This window comes from Falco peregrinus, chromosome 14 (assembly GCF_023634155.1).
Source record: "Falco peregrinus isolate bFalPer1 chromosome 14, bFalPer1.pri, whole genome shotgun sequence".
In the NCBI taxonomy this organism is placed as follows: domain Eukaryota; kingdom Metazoa; phylum Chordata; class Aves; order Falconiformes; family Falconidae; genus Falco; species Falco peregrinus.
The window spans coordinates 14,364,568-14,384,887 of record NC_073734.1 but is presented as its reverse complement, the minus strand read 5'-3'; the positions used below and the strand labels follow the sequence as shown (position 1 = coordinate 14,384,887).

At 37.5% G+C, this 20,320-nt stretch overlaps 2 protein-coding genes across 5 annotated transcripts in view; one reads left to right on the top strand and one right to left on the bottom strand.

The window, feature by feature from the left end:
* Nucleotides 1-15,230, bottom strand: part of CEP89 (centrosomal protein 89) — a 35,525-nt gene extending 20,295 nt beyond the window's left edge. For both annotated transcript variants that reach the window (XM_055818820.1, XM_055818821.1), the window contains exons 1-13: nucleotides 15,116-15,230; nucleotides 13,200-13,306; nucleotides 11,781-11,930; nucleotides 10,971-11,172; nucleotides 9,723-9,828; nucleotides 8,312-8,343; nucleotides 7,166-7,220; nucleotides 5,622-5,840; nucleotides 5,211-5,353; nucleotides 4,791-4,841; nucleotides 3,613-3,696; nucleotides 2,639-2,746; nucleotides 1,351-1,462 (exon numbers count right to left, since the gene is read on the bottom strand). In XM_055818820.1, coding sequence (XP_055674795.1) covers nucleotides 1,351-1,462; nucleotides 2,639-2,746; nucleotides 3,613-3,696; nucleotides 4,791-4,841; nucleotides 5,211-5,353; nucleotides 5,622-5,840; nucleotides 7,166-7,220; nucleotides 8,312-8,343; nucleotides 9,723-9,828; nucleotides 10,971-11,172; nucleotides 11,781-11,930; nucleotides 13,200-13,306; nucleotides 15,116-15,151 — 1,405 coding nt within the window. In that variant the 5' untranslated portion in view covers nucleotides 15,152-15,230. The remainder of the gene's footprint in view (nucleotides 1-1,350; nucleotides 1,463-2,638; nucleotides 2,747-3,612; nucleotides 3,697-4,790; nucleotides 4,842-5,210; nucleotides 5,354-5,621; nucleotides 5,841-7,165; nucleotides 7,221-8,311; nucleotides 8,344-9,722; nucleotides 9,829-10,970; nucleotides 11,173-11,780; nucleotides 11,931-13,199; nucleotides 13,307-15,115) is intronic.
* Nucleotides 15,231-15,412: 182 nt separating this feature from the next.
* On the top strand, nucleotides 15,413-18,778 carry FAAP24 (FA core complex associated protein 24). 3 transcript variants are annotated; one of them, XM_027784134.2, is made up of 5 exons: nucleotides 15,413-15,574; nucleotides 16,161-16,312; nucleotides 16,963-17,102; nucleotides 17,396-17,548; nucleotides 18,179-18,778. In XM_027784134.2, exons 2-5 carry the CDS (start codon nucleotides 16,201-16,203, stop codon nucleotides 18,419-18,421), a joined length of 648 nt encoding a protein of 215 aa, XP_027639935.1. In that variant the 5' UTR covers nucleotides 15,413-15,574; nucleotides 16,161-16,200; the 3' UTR covers nucleotides 18,422-18,778. The 3 variants fall into 3 exon arrangements, with proteins under 3 accessions (XP_027639935.1, XP_027639938.1, XP_013153465.1); XM_027784137.2 differs by having other exon boundaries at nucleotides 15,413-15,934; XM_013298011.3 differs by lacking the exon at nucleotides 15,413-15,574 and adding an exon at nucleotides 15,963-16,042.
* Nucleotides 18,779-20,320: the final 1,542 nt, after the last annotated feature.

Sequence of the window (20,320 nt, the reverse complement as noted above, 5' to 3'; positions counted from 1 at the left end):
CAAAATCCTCCGATTCAGATTTTAGTAATTCAGGAAAAGAACCTAAAACGAAACATGACTTTTGTAGCCTAATAGGCAAGACAAGCATCTAGAGACTGCCCGCCTAGTTTCTTTTCACTGATCTCCGAGTTTCTCTTGCAGTATGTATTTCAAGCACTGCATACACTGCTGAAACAGTTGTAGGAACTGAATGGAAGATCAGGGCTCTTGTGAGAACTCCAGCAACAGATAACAAAATCTGTCAGTGTTTACTAGGGATGTTCTGACAATCATACCAGATCAAGCTATTCTGAGATTTAGAAAGAAGAACACCTGATTTTGGGGTATTGCCTGGCCTTGGGTATGATGAGTTGTTATTTTCTAAACACAGATAGATATATAGAGATAAAACTCTCAACAAGAAACTCTGAAACTTTTAAAGCAGAAAGGAAAGTAGAATCAGGTGGCAGATGAATAAAAAATTTCAGAATTGGGGTTTTGCTGTATAGGTTCCTTTAAGGAAACTGTTCTCATCAGTGGCTTATGTTAATCGCACACAATTAGATGTTTTTCAGAACATCCTAATTATGAATTATGATTCAATTTTGCTTTTTATACTTCACTAAGAAATCTTACAATCAGTTGTGGGATTTGAATCTATAACATGCACGTCCTCTTTCTAATATCCAGTCAGAAGGCTATTGACAAGAAATATCCAGAGGAATCTACTGATGCAAAAAAATAACTATCAGCATAAAAATCTTAGTCAAGAAATAGTATTTGCAGGCAAGCTAAGGAGTATCAAGTGTTCTGAATTCAAGCAAATACAAACGTCTGATAAAGAAATAGAGAACAGATTGTACTTGAAAATGCATGTAAATTTAAGCGGTATCAAATTAAAGTGTAAAAATCAAATACTTCTACTTGTAATTAAATATGTTAAGTGACAAACATTTGTTAAAGCAGAAAATTTAAAACCCCTACAATTTCTAAATTGAACATTTAAAATAAGCAAATAATACCTCACAAATACCAACCTGTAAAGTTTAAAGTGCTCTTAAATTATGAAAATGAGTGTATTGCTGTTTAACAGTTCTTGTCACCTTTATATATATATGCTGTAAAGTGTCAATACTGACGTTTCCTTTCAGTGTCAGTTGACATCCAGAGCTTGATCTCATATTAGTGTTACCTGCATTCAGTGATGCTTTGTAGACATATATGAAGTCGAAAAAAAAATAAACCAAAACAAACGACCATCACCCAAAAAAGGCCAAATCAAAAAAACTCCCACAAACAAACAAACAAAAAACCAAACCTGCAGTACCCCCTTCAGTGTAGGTCAAATGACTAGCAACTCAGGCACTTTACCTTCTTCAATGTGTTGTCTCTGACTCTCTTTTGCTTTAGCTTGTTGAATATCAAGTTGCTGTATCAACAGACTGTTTTCTTCCAAGGCCAGCTTGGCCTGACCTTGCAGCTGCTGCCTGCAATGACAACCAGATTATAAATAAAATATAATTTAAATATTAACCTATATCCAAAGAAAAATCACAATTGGACTTCTAACAGTGTAAACTTACAAAATTGTATTTGAATCTCTTGGAAAAAAAAAATGCAAACAGTAATACAGTACAAATGTCAGATGTTGCCACATGAATTTACTCATGTTTGATCTTCAAATCAAATGACTGATTTGAATGAATCAGCAAGAGTAGCCTAAACCCAAACAAAGCGTAGCAAAATAGGCTGTTACAGAGGATTTCTGATGACTGTAACTAACAAAACGTCTATCTACTTTGTTTGTGTGTGGCCTGACTGAGATAAAAATGTATCCTATGTTGTATAGGTCTAGATAGGGACAATTTCCCCTACCATTAAATGATAGTCTTAAACAGTCTGCCCTGAAGATTTTTACAAACACAGAAATGGAAATCAGCCTCCACTTGCACCCATGAAAACCTCTATACTCAGCAGCTTGTGAGTTTAGCTGACTGAATTAATTTACTGTGACATTTACTGCAGTGGGCATAAGAGAAAGAAGCAAATGTACATCAGCCCTTACGAACTGGTTAATAGCTAAGCTAGAGTTCATACTGTTTAACCACTTAAGACTCTGCATGTTTTATCTGAATGGATAAATATGAAATGAAAACTGAATGACAAAATACATTTGTTATTTGTAACAGGAAGGTCAGTGCTGATGTAAGATGCTAAGCATTACCAGCTGAATGAAACAAAGGAAGTTTTTTTTTCACCCCCATCAACACTATCTAGGTTGGAGTTAAGGTTAAGAAAATGGATTGTGAATCTTACGGAACAAGTCTTTGAAGTATAACAATTTTAAACAAAGATCAAAATAATTTTCCAGGTAAAACTGCAAGTTTCAAATTGATATCACCAAGATATTTCATCAACAGGCTTAGGCACAAGGAACATCTCCCACACTGCCAAGCTGTATCCTCACCCTCAGCCATGCCTGGTACCATGAGGCTACATTGTGAAACAAAGTTTTTAAAATTGCTGCAGAAGGGGGATTAGGTTGATCAAGACCAACTCGTTTATGTGCTTAACTACAAACCCATGAATGATTATATCAATACAAATAAAAGAGCAGTGCACTGCAACACTGAGCATGAATTAATTTTAGTAATGTAACTTGCCATTCTGTAGGGGTAATAAAGTCAGTTTTATTTAATTGCTTATGTAGTTTTTCATTCTCCTTCACCAACTCTTGAACTCGTACTTTAAAATTCTTCATATCCTCCTGAAAGACAAAGGACTCCATATTTAGAGGTAAGGGGGTTTTTTTATTATTTTTGCATCAACAAAACCTTTTAGAAATACACAAACCTGAGTGCCTTCGAACACTTCTGTTAACAGCATATTATCTCACTCCTCCCTCATCTTTAATTCAGATACTCATACTTAACTTCTAATCTAGTATTATTTGATTAAAAATAACAGCTATTTGAATTGTGCTACTTCTTTGCTGAGTGTTGTTTGAGTTAAACAAGCTGTAGATCCTTAAAATATGAATTTAAAAACCTGAATTATGGAAATTAATAATGATACTACACATTTTCAGTGTGAATGACATTTAATATAAAACCCTCAGTGTTTTCTGCTTGGTTTTTTTAAAGAAATAAATTATTTTGAAAAGCTATGACAGTTCTACCCTGAAGCAAATCACCATTTTTCAAAGAATCAGAGACAAAAAAATACTTCTAAGAGGAAAAAGAGTACCCATTCCTTAAGTAGGTAGAAATAAATATTCTTCTACCACAAAATCCACAAGTCTGTAACTGGAAGAGCAGCTATACAGGGCACTGAATCCCCGTTATGAATGGCCACAGTAAATTCTTTCTACCGCTGACTTTGCTTATGGTTTACTCTATTCAGACAGCACAATTCTAGTACTTGTCAGTGTGGTGGCTGCTTCTACATCTGAACAAGCTGAGAAAAATAAGCAAGCCAAGCAGGATAAGACAGCATAATAATCATGCATGGAAAAGTAAAACAAAGTCTCTTTTAATTTTAGGCAGTAAACAACTTTGACAAACACCTTAAAAAAATTCAGTAATTTATTTCTGCTTTAATGTAGAAGTATATTTTCTTTAAAAGGCAACTTGCCTCGTATTCAAGACTTAATTGTTCCTTTTCTCTTATTCTGTCTTCATATGCCAACAGAAGGGGTGACAAATACTTCATATCCAACTGAAAAAAAAAAAAATCAAACCATATAAATAAGTTAAAACCATAATCTCAATTGGTTTTACTTCTTCTCCAGCTACATATAGCTAGTTTTAAAAACTATTAAGGGTTTTTGTATACACCTTGCAGACAAAAGTGCAGGACTTATACAAGCATGCAGCCATCATATGCAAAACCGTGCTGCAGAAGCACTTGACAGCACAGCTTTAAAAGCAAGCTTTGGAAAAGGACAAGGTTGGATGCTACACTTGCACACTTCACTAAAAAGCAGCTATTACTTATTACTATATATACTTCTATATTACAGGATATGTAATAGCAGAATGTGGATGCAAATGAACATGAGACCAAACTGAAACACTATAGTGAATACGGTTAACCAAATTTAGCCCAGATTCATTAGTAAGTGGGAAGGAATTTTTACACTCTCAAACCTGCATCTTTAAAACTCAATACATATGATTGGATATTATAGCTAGAAACAGAGCAGGAGGACTTCCCTATTTCTGAATAGTTCCGAATACCAATGAAGAAGGAAAATTTAAGATCCGATTAGCATTTCAAGGAGAAATTGTTTTACATGTTACAAATGCATTCAATTTCACAGACTATTTGCCTTCTCCTTGCCGGAAGTTCACAGGCTACTAGTGGACCCATGACAATTCCCACCATCAGGAATCACTGAAATACGCTATTTTCTTTTAGAATCATGTTAAAAATAATTGCAACATTAACAATTAAGAAGATTAACAATTAAGCAATAGATCTTGAAGCAAACTATATGCTAGACAATACTAAGTAAATACAGTATTCATGATTGTCAGGGTAACAGTACTTAATCTGCATTCATTAGTTGAAAGTTGGTGATTGTATGCAGTCTGAAGCTGACTGTAAATTCAACTGGAGCGGCACACATTCATTGTGAAGTTCTGCCTTACATCTTTTTATGCAACAAAAAGAAGTGTTTGTAATACTCTACTAGTATGTGATAGTTCAGCAGAGTAACTAAGTAATACCCTGAGTACTTTTGTTTCAGTAAAGAAATTCTACTACTTTACCTACAAAGAACAGATAAGTGAAAATAATATTTTACTTACCAGCCATGGCGGTGGTGGTCCATCCATGGGTAAACCTTTCAGGTTTAGACACTAAAGCAGATTTTTAAAAAGATACTGTAAGTACTTCCAGCACCAACTGCTGTCCACTGCAGTCACAATTATTATACCAAACCAGCTTATGTTTCTAATTATGTGTTACATATGTAACACACATTCAACAAAGTCAACAAAATTGGAAGTTCAATATCTTACTAATATAGGAGACAATCTAACTTCTTAGACTTAACATTAGATTTATTGTTAGATTTAATGATAAATACTTATTTTAAATGTCAGGAAAAGTATATGCCACTTGTAAACTCTGTGGCAGCTTAGGAGAAGAGTCTTAAAAACTCAAAGATGAATGAAAGGACAATGGGACATTTCAGTACAAACTCCCTTTGTAACAAAGATTCTCACCTCTTCTTGGGACAACGGCCTGAATTTAGTTTGATAGCGACTTAACTCTACATTTAAACGATGGACTGTCCTTTTCAAAGCATCATTTTCATCTACCAGTTCTTGTACTTGTTTTATGAGAGAAAGTAATTCTGTAGCCTCCTCTATTAAAACAAACATCCAACAAGAAAGATCAATCAAAAATTACTAACAAAAATTATTACATTTCAAACAACCAAGTAATTTTTTTATGATCATGTAAGTATTCTTTGACAATATTTCTACAAATGCAGAAAATACTGTTTGAAAACTACTTATGCATAGATACTTCCTCAAATCAATGAGCGGAAACCTAGTACCGCAGGAACTGCTTGTAAGAAATTACAAAAATCAAACAAGATAACTACAGAATAGCTTATATGCTTCTCCCACCTTCTCTATGTGACTTCTTTGCAACTGCTTTAAGTCTTCTGTTTTCTTGTTCTAGTCTCTGCAGCTGTAACTCCTGTTCTTGCATCTGCCATTTTGTTCTCTCAGATTGCTGGACCACAACCTGGTATGCCATGCTCAGACAGCAGTTTTCTTGTTCTAGTTCTCTGATTTTTTCTTTAGTCATATTTTCCCACGCTTGCTTTGTCTGAATAGACACATCTGTAATGCCACAGTACAATGTATTTAAATGGTACTCAGACTTGAATACAAGTTTCAGCAAATTATAATCCATTTTTTCTAATATTAGCATTAGATATGAGTGATACTTCATAAAATCAGCTCACGGCTCCCAGAAGATAAGGCCAGAGAAAATGAAAAAGGGGATTTGGAACAAGAGCTATATAGTGGAGTGGCTGCAGGTTCTCATCTTTTCTCTTAGACACTGAAAACATTCCTTTCTTAAAGGGGAAAAAACCCCAAATCAGCAGATCTCCCTTTCCCTAGCATCGGTGACTAGAGAGGTGAGACAGAAATACCTACTGCAGTAAGCAAAATGTATATGCTCTGCATGTAGTAGTCAATCCTCTTGAGCCCTCCTTACTTTAATCCCTGTGTAATGACAGCTTTACCCTCCTTCCCACCAAGCAGGCTTCAATGATCTGTTACTGAATAGAAGTCACTTAACAGTCCTTGCAAAAGTAAAATTTTAGATCATCTGCACAACCGTGGATATACTACTGTAGCATCAGTAATAATGGATCACACTTTCAATTTTTTTCTTTTCATGTGTTAGGGCTAACCAGCTTACCTATTAAAATGAAGGCTGAGATTTTACCCTTACTGTCAGACTTTTAAGAGCCAGCATAATCTAAACAGCATACAGGCATGAATATAAATTAGTACAGAACAGTTGCTTAGTATAGCATATATATGAAACACAAGAATTGGTTTTGAAATCCAGAGCTCTCTCTTTGTTATTGATGACATAGCGGCTTCATGTGTTTAGTAACATTTCAGGCGCTTATGGTCACTGTTAACTTCCTGTGAGAAGCTATAAGATACCTGGACAGCACAGAAATACACAAAACCCCATGAACTCACGATAGGCACATATCCCACGCATGCAACACACAAAGTTCAGAGGCACTGTGCCTGGAGTTGTCACAGGGATGCAATAACATACAAATAAGGCACATACGAAATATGTTTACTATTTCAGTTGCAATGGAATACTTAACAGTGACATCCTCTAGTGTAAATGAAACTTAAGGGATTGGAGAGTTTAAATTCGTAACATCGCTTCACAGTCGTTTATTTAAGACTTTATTTTCCAACCTGAGTGATGTTTGAAAACAAGTCTAAAACACCTAACATAAAAAGCCTGATATCATCACAGGCACTCAGCACTTTCATTTCCTGTACAGGAGAAATACTTTCCCCCGTGCATCAGGCTTAGAGAATACAAGCAGGAAAATGTATTTTATATACATATGCATATTATTAAAGTGAAGATTATAGTAAAGTCATAGAAAAATCAGAAGTACCTGGGGATGGCGGAGGCTTTCCACATATCAGATTTTCAGCTAATGATTTTTTTTCCTAGCAGAGAAATAAAAAATGAGATCTGCTTTAACAATTATTTTTTCCTGAAGTACTCTGAACAGCATCACTGTTGGAGGACTTAAGAAACAGAACTTTTGAAACAGTTTCTTTTATATCAACAAAATTTAAGGTTGGATTCAGTACTGACAATACACAACGTGTCATTTACCCATCTTTGCATCACTTTGTCACTTATCACTGCCATCAGTCACTTGTGGACACTTGAAACTGTTAATATTTTCCTTAGTTGTCAGAGATGTACAGTTCTCAAAACAATGTTATGGCTGACATAAAAGTTATATAAACACAAAGCTTCTTGACCAAACAGGATGGATATTGCTCCCATTTGTTAGTTTGTACTAAATAAGACTTTAGAATAGTCAATTATGATATGAACTTTCAGTCCCTAACTGGGAATCTGTGAATAAATTAAAATGTACATTGTCCTCCCTTTGCTGGTAAAAAATACCCCAGTACCTATTTGTACATTTTCAGAACTTCGTTCATCAGGAAAGAACCACAGGCTGAATTTATACTAATGTATTTACTTGAGGTGAACATGATCGATATGCAAACTTCTTCCACTTTTTTATGAAACAGCAGTAAAGTTCTGTAAGGATATGATGCCATGTAATTTAACATACCAAGACACTGTTGACTAAATGAGTCAAACTTCACAAACAATTTCAAAAGAAAATATGTGTGATCAAGAACTTGAAGAAAAAAAAAAAAAAAAAAGTGATGTTGACAATGGAAGAACTGACTGTTTTTGTAAATAATATTCCAGCAAGTTGATCTAAGAAACTAAACTTCTGGGTATTCTTTTTCAAGCTTATGAAAGCAGTCAGATGGGTCCAGCTGGAAAACTAGACAAAAACCTGATGAAGTCAGGCTCAGGATTTGAGAATTATTGGCCTGCTTTCCTATATAGTCATACTTTTTCAAAAGGAATGATTAGCCATTCTTGTACTCCAAAAGATTCCGTAGTGGCAACAAATTAATTTTCTTTTAAGTAACTGTAAACTATCAGCTCTATAACACCCTTTTTCCCAAAATGCATCACAAATTAACCTTCATATGTGTCTTACCTTTAAATTCAAGCCAAGATGTTGGTCTCCAGCTAAAGAAAAACAGATTTTTCAGTCAATTAGAGACAAAAGTATTTCTAAGGGTTCACGTGGTTATGTAAGCACACATATTACATACTGCAAATAAATGTAAGAAAGCCCTTCCTAGACCACAAACTGGATCACTAACTTTCCATTATCTCTTTCATGGTGTATCAGGATACTGCTGTGAGACCTTACTTCACCTCACAGTGTACAGATGCAACTATGGAAGAAATGAAGCTGTATTGTGGTTTTCCACTATTATTTTAGAATTTGACTAAAGGACAAATGAATTATTTTAATCGATTTTACTGGGCTTGAATGCTATTGCTTCTCTGAACAAGGCAAGTGCAAATCTGACAGCTTCCAAGATCTGCAGCACTTCCTGTATATAAGAGGGATTAGAAATGGTTTATATATTCTGTTCTTTTTAGTGTAATGCATCCACTTCCCAATATGGTTTTATCAAAGCAATAAATTCTTTCTGGATATTGTTCTCTATAAAGCTTTTAAAATAACTCCACTGAAACAACACTGGAATGCAACATGAATAAAACTTAAAAAGACAATTTTTAAAAACAGTCTCAGTTCTGCTTCCTCTTTCTTATCCAACAGCTACTAGAATGCTGCCATCCTCTGTAAAAACTACATTTTGCAGCTCTGGAACAAATTCTGATTTTCTGTTTTCATGATTTTAGAATAATGGACAAGACAACTGTGCAATAATACTCCTATGCAGGCAGACTGGTCTTGGCCTCAATTTTTTTCTCCACAATATTCTACTGTTCAAAAAAATAGCTTAATGACAGGTTCAGCTATGAACCAAATGTCCCTCATCTAATGAAATTATCGCCACAAAGTTATTTGCGAAGCTTAACAATTCAACATTGAGAGTGATAACCTGAAACCAACGATCATATTCAGATCTCTATTCCGTCAGAACTCTCCTCTGTGACCTAATACACAATTCTAAGGCCCAGACCTTAAAAGATGGCAAGAACACAACTTCTGTAGTAAGGATAAACAAACCTAGTATAAACTGGGTTGATTCTGGCACATATATCAATATAAACATAGTAGAGAATAACAGTACTAGACAAGACAGACTCCACAAAACCTTTTTTTTACCCTCCTCTGTTTTTTGACTGGCTAATAGTGGATGTTTAGGAGTTTCAGTTATACAGTGAATATAGACCAATCTTCCCTCTTTATGCAGTTTTTAAATTTTCTGTAAGTACTAGAAATAGCTAAGTATTTAGTAGCATTTATTTCATTGCCCCTTTAAAAAAAAGGAATATCTCATTATCAAATTGTATTACATTTATGTTATTTAAAAATATTTTTCCCCACGGTATTAAAAGGTATGGCATTTTGACTTAAGTTTCTTTACCTTCTGTTTGCACATCTGATTCATTCACCAGCACCTGAAACTCAGTTTCACGAGAAGGCACCTCCTTCTTGTCAGCATTTGTACTAGGAGATGGTGGAAACTCTTTCTATGTAGAAATAAGACAAGCCTATCTAAATCATGATAACACTGTTAAAATAGCCCATACTGTATGAAAACTTTAGTGTACTAATGTCCCAGTCACACTCAGAATTGTACTCCAATATTTTGAGATATTAAATTACATACTTTTGTTTTGTTTTAGGGCTCTATGTAAATAAAATCTAAACCTTACAACAATCAACAGCAGGTAGGAAACTATGACAGTCATTTAGTTCATAGAGCAAATATTCCCTGTCACCTTATTCAGTCACAGGAGTCTGTGAGATTATTCTACATTTGCTTGCTTGCTGTGTCCTATCTAAACTTGCTTTTAATAACAGATCAACCACTTATCTACTATGTCACAGCACTGAGGGATTCATGAACAACTGCTGACACTGTCTTCACTGGTTTTCCCCTGCTCATTGCATACCAGTGTCCCACATACTCCACTCACTCCCTTTTTTCCCTCCCCTTCCCTCCTCTTACTGACTACTATCTCTTCACCTAGGGGTGTTTTTTCTGATTTCTTTCATGAACATAGCATTTTACTGCCTCTTTACTAGTCAGTTACTTCTTCCTGTTTGTTAAATTTTTGTATCATTTTGGACTGAACTTGAAATGTGCCTTAGGAGAGTATTAAGCTGCTCATTGCTGGTTACAGTTTTGGATTGTTTTAAAGTAGAGAAATCCACTGGTCTTCAAGACAACAAGGTAATTTATTTTGTTTGATTCCGAGTCTCCCCGTCTCTATATAGGTCCCTGCTTGTTAGCACGATACTGAATCATTAACTAAGCTTTCACCATTTAGAAGTAAAATGCCTAGTGCTTTTAACAAATAACCTACTAAGTATCATACTGAACATAACATATTGGACATTTTACAAGACGAAATTATGCACAATCATTATACACAATGCCCGTGTCTTCCTAGTAAGAAAAGGCTCCTAATAATCAAATATGCAATCTTTGAGGATCAACTAACAAACCTATCTCATGCAGGAGTAAATGAACCACAAAAACCATGTGAAATAAAAACTGAATAAATGTCTGAAGAGTTAGAAAAGAATGAAAAGCCTTAGAAATATTAAATATTTGCATTAATGTATTAAACTATGGTAAAGGAATTAATGCCTTTGAAAATCCTACCTTTTTCTTTTTGCAGGGAATAGCATAAATAGCATTGGTGCTAAAGTTTTCTCCCTTTTTCTCATTACTTTGACAGCTGGACTGTGACTGTATATCTGCATCAAAATGATGGGTATCCGTGTCCTCATCCTCATCATAATAGCCTAGTATTTCCGGGGACTGTACAGGAGATCTGTCGCTGCCATCAAGTTTCCAGTTGGGCCTGCAAGTGAAACAGGCGTTAAACTGCTTTCTATATTGCTTACTCTTCCAAAAAAACACAAGCTAGTGAACAACCATCAGTCTTACAATATACACAAGTCCAAACAGCTCACACAGACATCTAAGCTTCTGTTAGCTGCAAACATGGAATCTAGCCTATGCATATGCTTTAAAATAAGATGATTAACACTGGAGCTACATTTTCTTCTCTATCTTAAAGAAAAGGTCAGGTAAGAGATAGAAGGTTGCTAATTCTACAGCAAAAGAGAGTCTCAAATAATTATCTAGCACACAGGTAATATCAGACATAATTCAGATGATTCCGCAGTGATCACCTGTTTGTATAACTGATAATCATTTGGCAGAAATAACGTATCGTTTTACTTGTGACTGCTGTATGATCCAAATCTCCTTCCCAATGATGACTCTATATGTGACATCACTTTATGAGAAATGGATTAAGAACTGTAGACACCGGACCTAATTTACCATGTCATGAGAAAGAAGTAAGTGGCTATAACAACAGCAGTTTGCTCTAACTCTTTGGTAAAATTGTATTGACAGATTCTATTTCTAAGATAAGATACCAAACCAGAAAGTATACATTACCCCATTCTAAGGTCTGCAACTGTCGCATAAGGTTCAAAACATTCTTGTTCCACACAGGTGGAATAATTTTCAGACTTCTGCAAAGGCAGAGGAAGAGCAGTAGTGCGCCCTGTTAGCGTTGCTGAAAGGACAGCTGCTGCTAGAGCAGATCTGGAAGAAAACAGAATAAAGCAATGAAACAATACTTAAAAGTCTTCTCTGTGCTCCACATTTCATATTTTTTTCCTTTGCAAAATGTCTTCACTATTTAAGCAAAGCAAAATGTTCACAATTAACAAGCACAAACATTACTGAAGTGCTAAGGGACTGGTTATAAACTATTAACTCCCAAAGTAAAGCACAAAACTGGGCAAGCTATCATAACACAACTATCTAAGAGTAAAGTACAGTACCTATTGGTTTTCCCAAATCACATGCATGAAAATCATGGAATATACTGAGTCACATTCCCAAAATTGACACTGATAATTTACAGTACTTAGCATTCACTTTAGCCATAACAATACTACCTGGCATTGTTTTGAAAGTGTTCCATGTTCTGCTATTCTAGCTCTTAGTTTCCATTATTCCCTACTCTGAACCTTTTACTGATAATTCTGAAGCCGTTAATGCTGGCACGCCACGACCTAGGGCAAGCATTAGTAGATAGGATGCTGCGGAGTATAGAGAAGGTAAGATGAAAAGGAAGAAAGAAGTAGGAACAAAGATGAAAGGAGAGAAATGGTGAGGACTGTAACAGGAATGACAATAACTGGAGGTCAAAAAGGAAGAAGAAATGAACCACGATTAAGTAGGAATGTTACAGACCCTAGAAAGACCACAGAAAACAACCAGAATTGAACTAAATGTAGAGAAAACATAAAAGAATAACTGTAAGAAACTACAAATGAAAAGAAAAATAAATTTCTATCTTCTCTTTATCTAATTTGTCTATAGAGCTAACTCAAATCCAATTCAACATGGTTTTACATGCCAGTTTTTTTAAGTCCCTGCTTTCTTTAATATGCAATAAAATGAAAAATGGCATGTTAGTCACATTTAATTTAGGCTTTTCTGGTGAGTTAAAATTTCCTGAGTCATGGTACTGGTATTGCACAGTCCTACACTCTACCATAGCAGCCAAATTAAAAATAGTCCTAACTTTAAATAGTCCATTTGTCTTTAATTGACTCAGATTTATAATAAATTACTTATTCATGATGGTCATTGTCCTAATTATTTAGCATGCTTAGGAGTGGGAGAAAAATAAGTATCTTTAAAGTTCAAAGAAGGGAATTGCTCCAAATAAAAATATGTTCTATTTATGAAAAGGTTCACGTAAACACTGCAGCAAGGACATGCAATTCTTCTAATCATGCTTTTCTAGTATGCTATTGTAGTTGACAAAGCCAAAAAAACCAAACAAAACTCAAAACCTACCTGGGCCCTTCTGGAGGAGGGTTTGGACTACAAGGGGAAGGGGTGCAGGGAACTGCAGGTTTAGGAGCTATGGTAGCAGCAGGGATCAGGCCATGAGTTATATGTTTCTAAACAATTTAAAATAAAATTAGTTGACAATGACTTTAAGAATCACAATTGAAAAAACAGAATTGAACATGCACAAAAACTCACAATGTAAAATGATACAAAAAGGAAGAACAATTACATGCAATTAATGTAAACAGAAGACTTGAAATGGTTCCAATTTTAACTTTTTAACATGTATGAACAGCTACTAATGAAGGTTAGAAATGTAATTTACATGACCCATGAATGTAGGTTTTCCACCCACTATATCACAGTCTGCAAAAAGAGAATTTTAACTTACTCAAGTTTGGGTTTTTCCTGTATATATACACATGAAAAAAGGAGTACTAGTAATTAATTTTCTTCAAAATATTTGAACCCTGCTTCAGAGTAACAATATTAGTCCCTTTCTTGTAGAAAGAGTCTGTCAGAAGTAATCCTCAGCCATAGTAGTATGAGATGGAAGAAAAAAACTATCACTAAACAAGTCTTGCAGTCAAAGGTTCAACCTGAATAAAAGAAAAAAAATCCTAATGCATTTTTATCAGCAAACCCAACAATTTTTTTTTAAAGGATAACATTAAACATCAACTCAGGAAAACTAGGACCATAGTTCCCTACAAAAAGTACTTTGCCTGTAATCACATAACAGTTGAGGTTGGAAGGAAGCTCTGGAGATTGTCTTGTCCAAGTCCCTGCTAAAAGCAAGGTCAACCTAAGTCTACCAGAGAGGGCAGCCTGGGATCCTGTCCAGTCAGGTTTTGAGTATCTCCAGGGCTGGAGACCCCAGAGACCTCCCTGAGCAACCTGTTCCAGTGTTGTATCACACTCACAGTATTTTTAAAAACTATTAAGGACCACCCACACAGTGTTTTTATTATTATTATGTTTATGTTTAAGTTGAATTTTCTATGTTTAAATTTGTGCCCGCTGCCTTTCTAGGCATCAGAAAATACTATGTCACAATGAAGTCCATCACCTTCAGACAGATACTACTTTTTAACAGAGAAAAAAGGCTATGTTTCTGCTACTTCTGCTACAGAGATTTTTTTTCAATTATTCTTTAATTGTCTTCTCCAGCAGGATAAAATAAACAGATGAACTGGGAAATATTGGTGTCTTTACAGGAAGGTGCATCAAATAACTAAATGGTGCATTACAAAGGCTGTCTTTTTATTGGGTCATATCTTGCAAACGTACTGCTCCTTAATTACGCAAATCTGTCTGGCACGCACCACTTTGTTTACTAAAGGCTGTTGACTGTAGAGGTCTTACTAGGGTCCAGGCAACATAGCTGAGGTAAAAGGCTGCTAGCCCACAGCAAAAGGCAAGAACAGAAGATCAATAGTTTATTTTCACTGTAATACTAAAAACCCCTTCAATTACTTCAAGTACGTTAGAGGACAATATCCACACCGCTACTGACAAGCCTACAACCCTTGCCTGCTCTGAGATTTCACTAAGAACTTCTATCAGTTCTCTTTACCGCTGGAAAGGAGGGAGCGGCACCCCCGCCCGGGGCCCGCCAGCGCCCACGGGCCGCCCTGAGGGGACGGGCGCCGGCCACACCGCCCCACCAAGCCGGCTGCTTCTGGGGGAGGCAGACAAGCCCAGTGCTGAGGAAAAGGAGAGCGCCCGGCGTCCGGGCGCCTTCTTTTCTTCGCTTAGGATTTATTTTTCTCTCCGTTATTCACTTCAAAGTGCTCAGCGATGGCCGGCGTCAACCGCAGGGCGCGGCCGCCCGCCCCGAGGGACCCCCCCCGAGGGACCCCCGCCGCTGGCCCTGCTTCCCGGGGGCGCAGGCCCGCCCTGGACAGACCCGTACTCACAAAGTCCTTCCGCCTTTTCCAGAAACGGAACGGCATCGCGACCGGGTAGGGGACGGCTCTGTGCCGCTGCCTCTCGACGACAGTCCCCCCGCTTCGGACGCTTTCCAGTTGCGACCCGCCTGGTAACAAAAGCGCGGCGGATTGGCTGCGGGCTTGCGCCCCCCCAGTCAGCACGCGTCTTACTCACGCCACCCCGGCCCTAGCAACCTACCAGTGGCGAGGCCGGGCTCGCCCCGCCTCCTCATTCGCTGGCGGCCGGCGGAGCTCTCGCTTCCTATTTGTCAGCGCCGCTGTCAGCCAGGCGCGCGCCCTGAGGCGGGCGGTAGCTGCGGGCCGGCGCCGTTCCTGAGGCGGCGGAGGGATCTCGCCGCTGCTGGGGCTGCGCTGCGTCCTCCGGCTGAGGGACTGCGACCGCCGGAGCTCGGAGCACCCGGGACGGAGCTCAGCCTCGTCAGGCAGGTCGGCGGGGCGCCGGGGCCACCCCTGGGGCCGTCCCCCGCTCCTCTCAGAGCGGGCCCCGCTGCAGGATGTGGCTCGGGGGGGCAGTGTTTGCGTGGGTACCGGCTGGTCTGTGGCTCTCCTCATTACAGCATGCCTTAGCCACCAAGATTCCGGTCTCTTCCTAAAGTCAGAACACTGCAGAAAGCTGGTAAACCTGACGGTAATCTCTCTTTGTAATAATCCGTCTGGAGACTTCTGCCAGCTGAGGGCTGGAGGTGCCTCTGGAGTCAGCTTTGTAACTGAAGCAGGCTTTCAAGGCTGAATGAAGGCGCAGGAAAGGCAGTGCGGTTTTTTCACCATTTGTGTGTCTTAACTCGGGTGGGTTTCGGATCAACTGGCAAGGTTGGGAGTGGAATTTGCAAGCTAACACCCTGTATTGAAGAGAACAGAGTTGCTTACCAATTTTGATGTATTACAGTAACAAAGGTAGCTTTGGGGAGGAAGAATACTCTTACAGAGTATTAGATGTTGTAAATTCCAATCATAAAATCAGGTTTGGAACAGGTTTATAAAATGTATTAGTGTCTTCCACATTTCTTTCTAGGGTGTAACTGCTAATGAAGTAAAGATTTCAAGGAAGCCTGATGACAACAAAAGCAAACTCTACTGTGTCAGCAGGATCTATAGCTGTCCCTTATGGGCATGTAATTGGAAATGAGAAGTGGAGAGGGTCAGAGATAGCCCAAAGGCTACAAGGTAAGTACAAACAAATTGGAAGAGGCAAAACGATTCGGGTGAAGCATTCCTCTCTATCACCCAGTATTGTTAAGATTAGTTGGAATGTGCTTTACTCTGCCTGACTGGTTCCGTATTTGTCATACAGCCTGTATTAGCAGGCTGAAAATTCCTGTTTGTCTGTTTGGTATCCGCATGATCATTGCAGTCATATTTGCATAGATGCTGAGCACTGCAGAGAAGCAGAAGTATCTGCTTCTTGGGGACCACAGCAGTGGGGTTATTGTGAGTACGCATCTCCACTGAAGTCACTTGAATTTATATGGGTACTGGGACTGTGCTATCATCTGTTGGCACAGCAAACTAAATTAAGGTGATCCTTCCAGAATAGCTTGTGATGTTTTTGTTCAAGTCCAGAGTTTACTGAGAAGCTATGGCACTTTCAGATCTGTAGTTTGGAAGTGCTATTAATTGGCATTACTAAAGGCATCACAGGGTACTTTGTATTGCTTGTACCAATTTTGCTTAAAGACAAGAAAAGCTTTTAAAGAATATGAAGTTTGTTGCGGAGTCACTAGTATTATTGACACGTTAGAAAGGTTGTGCTGTGAAGTAATTGTTAGTATATTTTTAACTACTGTATTTTTTTCTTTCAACAATGTCACCTTAAGGGAAAATTAGACTCATCTTTGAAGATGGCTTGGGACTTGTGGATTTTCATCTTTCAAACAGAACTTGCATTTTATATATTTCTGAAGCAGATTTGGTTGCAGGGGATGAATTCAAACGAAGATTGGCTCGGTTTAGGAATGTAAGTAGTACGTAAGGAGAAAAGGAAAAGTTTGCATTGCTGTTTGTTTATTCCATGCTTCTTGTGTTATTTTTTGAATTCTAATGGCAATTATCACAGAAATTTAGCTCCACTTGAAAACTGAAAAAATTACGCAGCTGTGTAATAATGCTGTATTAAAGCTCAGTACTGTTGCTGCAACTTCTTTTCTTCCCGTGATTTGCTTTCAGGCAGCTCATACTTGATGCGTTTTCTCTCTGTTGCATTTCATCAGCTTGTCATTAACGAGGTCTTCTTTTTTCCTTTCAATACAGGCCAGCAGTCTCAGTGGAATAGTAATTGTAGAGAAAACCCAAATAAGTGATCAGTACTTCTCAGCAGTACAAAAGTTTGTTGTGCTAGAACTTGGAATGGTGTTGCTTCCTGTAGGAAATCAAGGAGAAGCTTCTCAACTTATTACTCAGCTAGTAAGTTTCTATGGTAGTGGACAAACCTTTATTAAAATACAAGACGTGAGGAGAATTACCTCTTTTCCCACAATCATCACTTGTTTCAGAAAGAATACTGGGATCTTAAAAAGGCACGCAACGTATTTTGTTGTTTGAATGCACAGAATAAGTATCCTGCAGTAGGAATATGATAGTATAGCTCAGTAAAAAGAGCTCATTTGGGAACAAAGGGAAAAAAATCGAAGGATATCATACTGGATTTTTTTAATGTGATTTTGCACTGAGGTGTCACTGGATAGCGTTAAGCAATCTTCACTCAAGGCCTCTGTCAAAACCAACTTGAGATTTTGCTTTGTCTCAGGCTGGGGAAACTGTTCTTAAGTTGTTTCTCTTAATCTGATTCCATCAAAAGGAGGACAAAATCATTGTTTTAGTTCATGGTTGATATTAAGAAATTGTTCTTTTCCTAGTGAGACGTTGTGGATCTGCATCAAAATTCTTAATAAGGGCACACGCATAAGGAGAGAGCTTGTTTTTAAAACTTCCTAGTGATGAGCTCCTCTGAGATGAAAGAAACTATTTTAAAAACCCAAACCAGAGTTCCAGCAGAGGGCACTCTGCGTCACATACGGTTTTGTTTTTCTTCAGGTCCGGGAACAAAGTAAGGATCACAGTAGTAACCCCTTTCTTCGGAAGCAATGTTCTCAGCTGGCAGAGCCATCACTCTTTCGGACGGTTCAACAAATTCCAGGAGTTGGGAAAACAAAAGCTCTGCTTTTACTGCAACAGTTTGGAAGCCTCCACCGTCTATGCAATGCATCTGTCAAAGAGCTTGAGCTGGTAGTTGGACAAACAGTAGCACAACAGATTTATACCTTTTTATGTTCCTGACATGCATGGGTAGTGCCGTTTTGGAAAACAAACCTTTTTGTTTGTGTTTCTTGCGAATTATAAAATTATTTTTTTAATAATCACATACGACAGTGATTTCTGTAATCCTGGGTAACAACTGGAGTGTATTGACTAGTTCTTTAGATTATTACTCTGCTGCTGCTTCTTTACATGTGTTCTGCTTAAGTCGCTCGAGCTGTGAAAACTGCCTTGAAAAGAGGGCTGTAAAGTGTTTTGCATTTATCTTGTACAAAAAACAGAGAGAAAGCTGTTTTTTTCAGCATCCACAGAAAAAAAAAATTGAAAGCAAGTTGCTTGATTTTGTCTTCCAGAAATAAACACCTTGTTAATATGGGAGTGGTGTTACCTTCTCAGTAACTGAGTTAGCATACCTTGCTTTATAGTAGTATCTTTGATTTATGATTCTTAGGACTTCCTAAAGGAACTCCAACTGGTATACATCTTTGGCTTAAAACTAGCTTATTTTTCTGGTTTCTTTTTCAGTTCACAGGGTGTTACCAAATTTATTTCCTTGTGTCCAATATCCAAAATCTTCATGTTGCACTTTTGAATATAGTTTGGGATAATGATAATCTATTACAATATATTTTGACAGATTATCAGCTATAATCATTAATTATAGCAAGTATACTATACACTACAAAGAAAATAATGTGGGAAGCTTTGATCAAAATTCATAATTAATCCTGTTCATCTAGTATCCTTTTCAAAAGTTACTTATGAAGATGATTGGTTTTACTGACATCTTGCATTTTATTTTAAATTATATTATCCTATTTAGTAAGGGTAAAATTGCCTTTTGCCTTACGTACCCATTAAGGAGGTATGTGAAAAGCTGCTTTGCTACTGCTTGGGCTTTGGATCACAGCAGGCAGGGAGTGGAACAGGCTTTTCAACGCGCTTTTGTACACTAAAGAGAAGCAAATACTAGAACCTTGGCACCTCTGTAATCAATCTCATCTGCCGGTTAGAGTGGTCAGCAGATAGACCTGTTTACTTACACTGATTCCATACTCGGGATGAAAATACACTTGCAATTTGGTCATAAACATTTAATTTACTGAATAATAAACAGAATTTCTAGAACTATAGGAAAAGATACTTTCTTTACAACTAGGGAATGCTTAAGCTTCTTTATAAAACTCTGTTTAGGTTTTATTTCCTCTTAGACTGTGTCACTTTGCTATGGAGACTGGATTTCACATCTAAAGGTACATGGCTGTTGATGTTGCAAGGCAAACACCTTTTTACTATTTCAAATGGCCATCTGTTCAGTGCATTAAATAAAGTTCAATTAAAGTAGTAACAATTAGTATGGATGGAATTATAAGCTCAACTAATCTATTGGAAACCTATATGATTAGGGCTTTATAGCCCTATACATCGTTGTGTATAGAAACTTGTTACAAGTACTCCTGTGGTCTGAGCAAGACTGTAACTTGCTGTGAAGTTAATATTTGCCTTAAGTTAGCTGTTAGCTACCAGTCAGTGTAGAAAGAGTCTTTAGTTAGCTGACAGGAAATAGTAAGTATGTAGCTGTATGGCACTTAGGAAGGCCAAATTTTGGTTTGAATTGAGGGCAGGGGTGGGTGTGTAAAATAAAAAAAGACCCCTACCAAAACGTTTCCTCAAGGACAAGCAAGTGTGATGGTGGGAATGAAAGGTTAAACAAACAGGCAGATCTTTGCAGGAAGACTATCATAGCAGGCATGAAGACATGAAGAGCTGGAAGGGCAATTCATGTGATGGTGCTAAAGATTTCATTAGCTGGATAGTCATTTTAGCCATATATGCAGAGTAAATATCTTCTGTATAAAATATTGTATGGCAGGGTCTTGTGTATCAGTGTATGACTGCTGCTGCTTGTGTGTGAAAAAA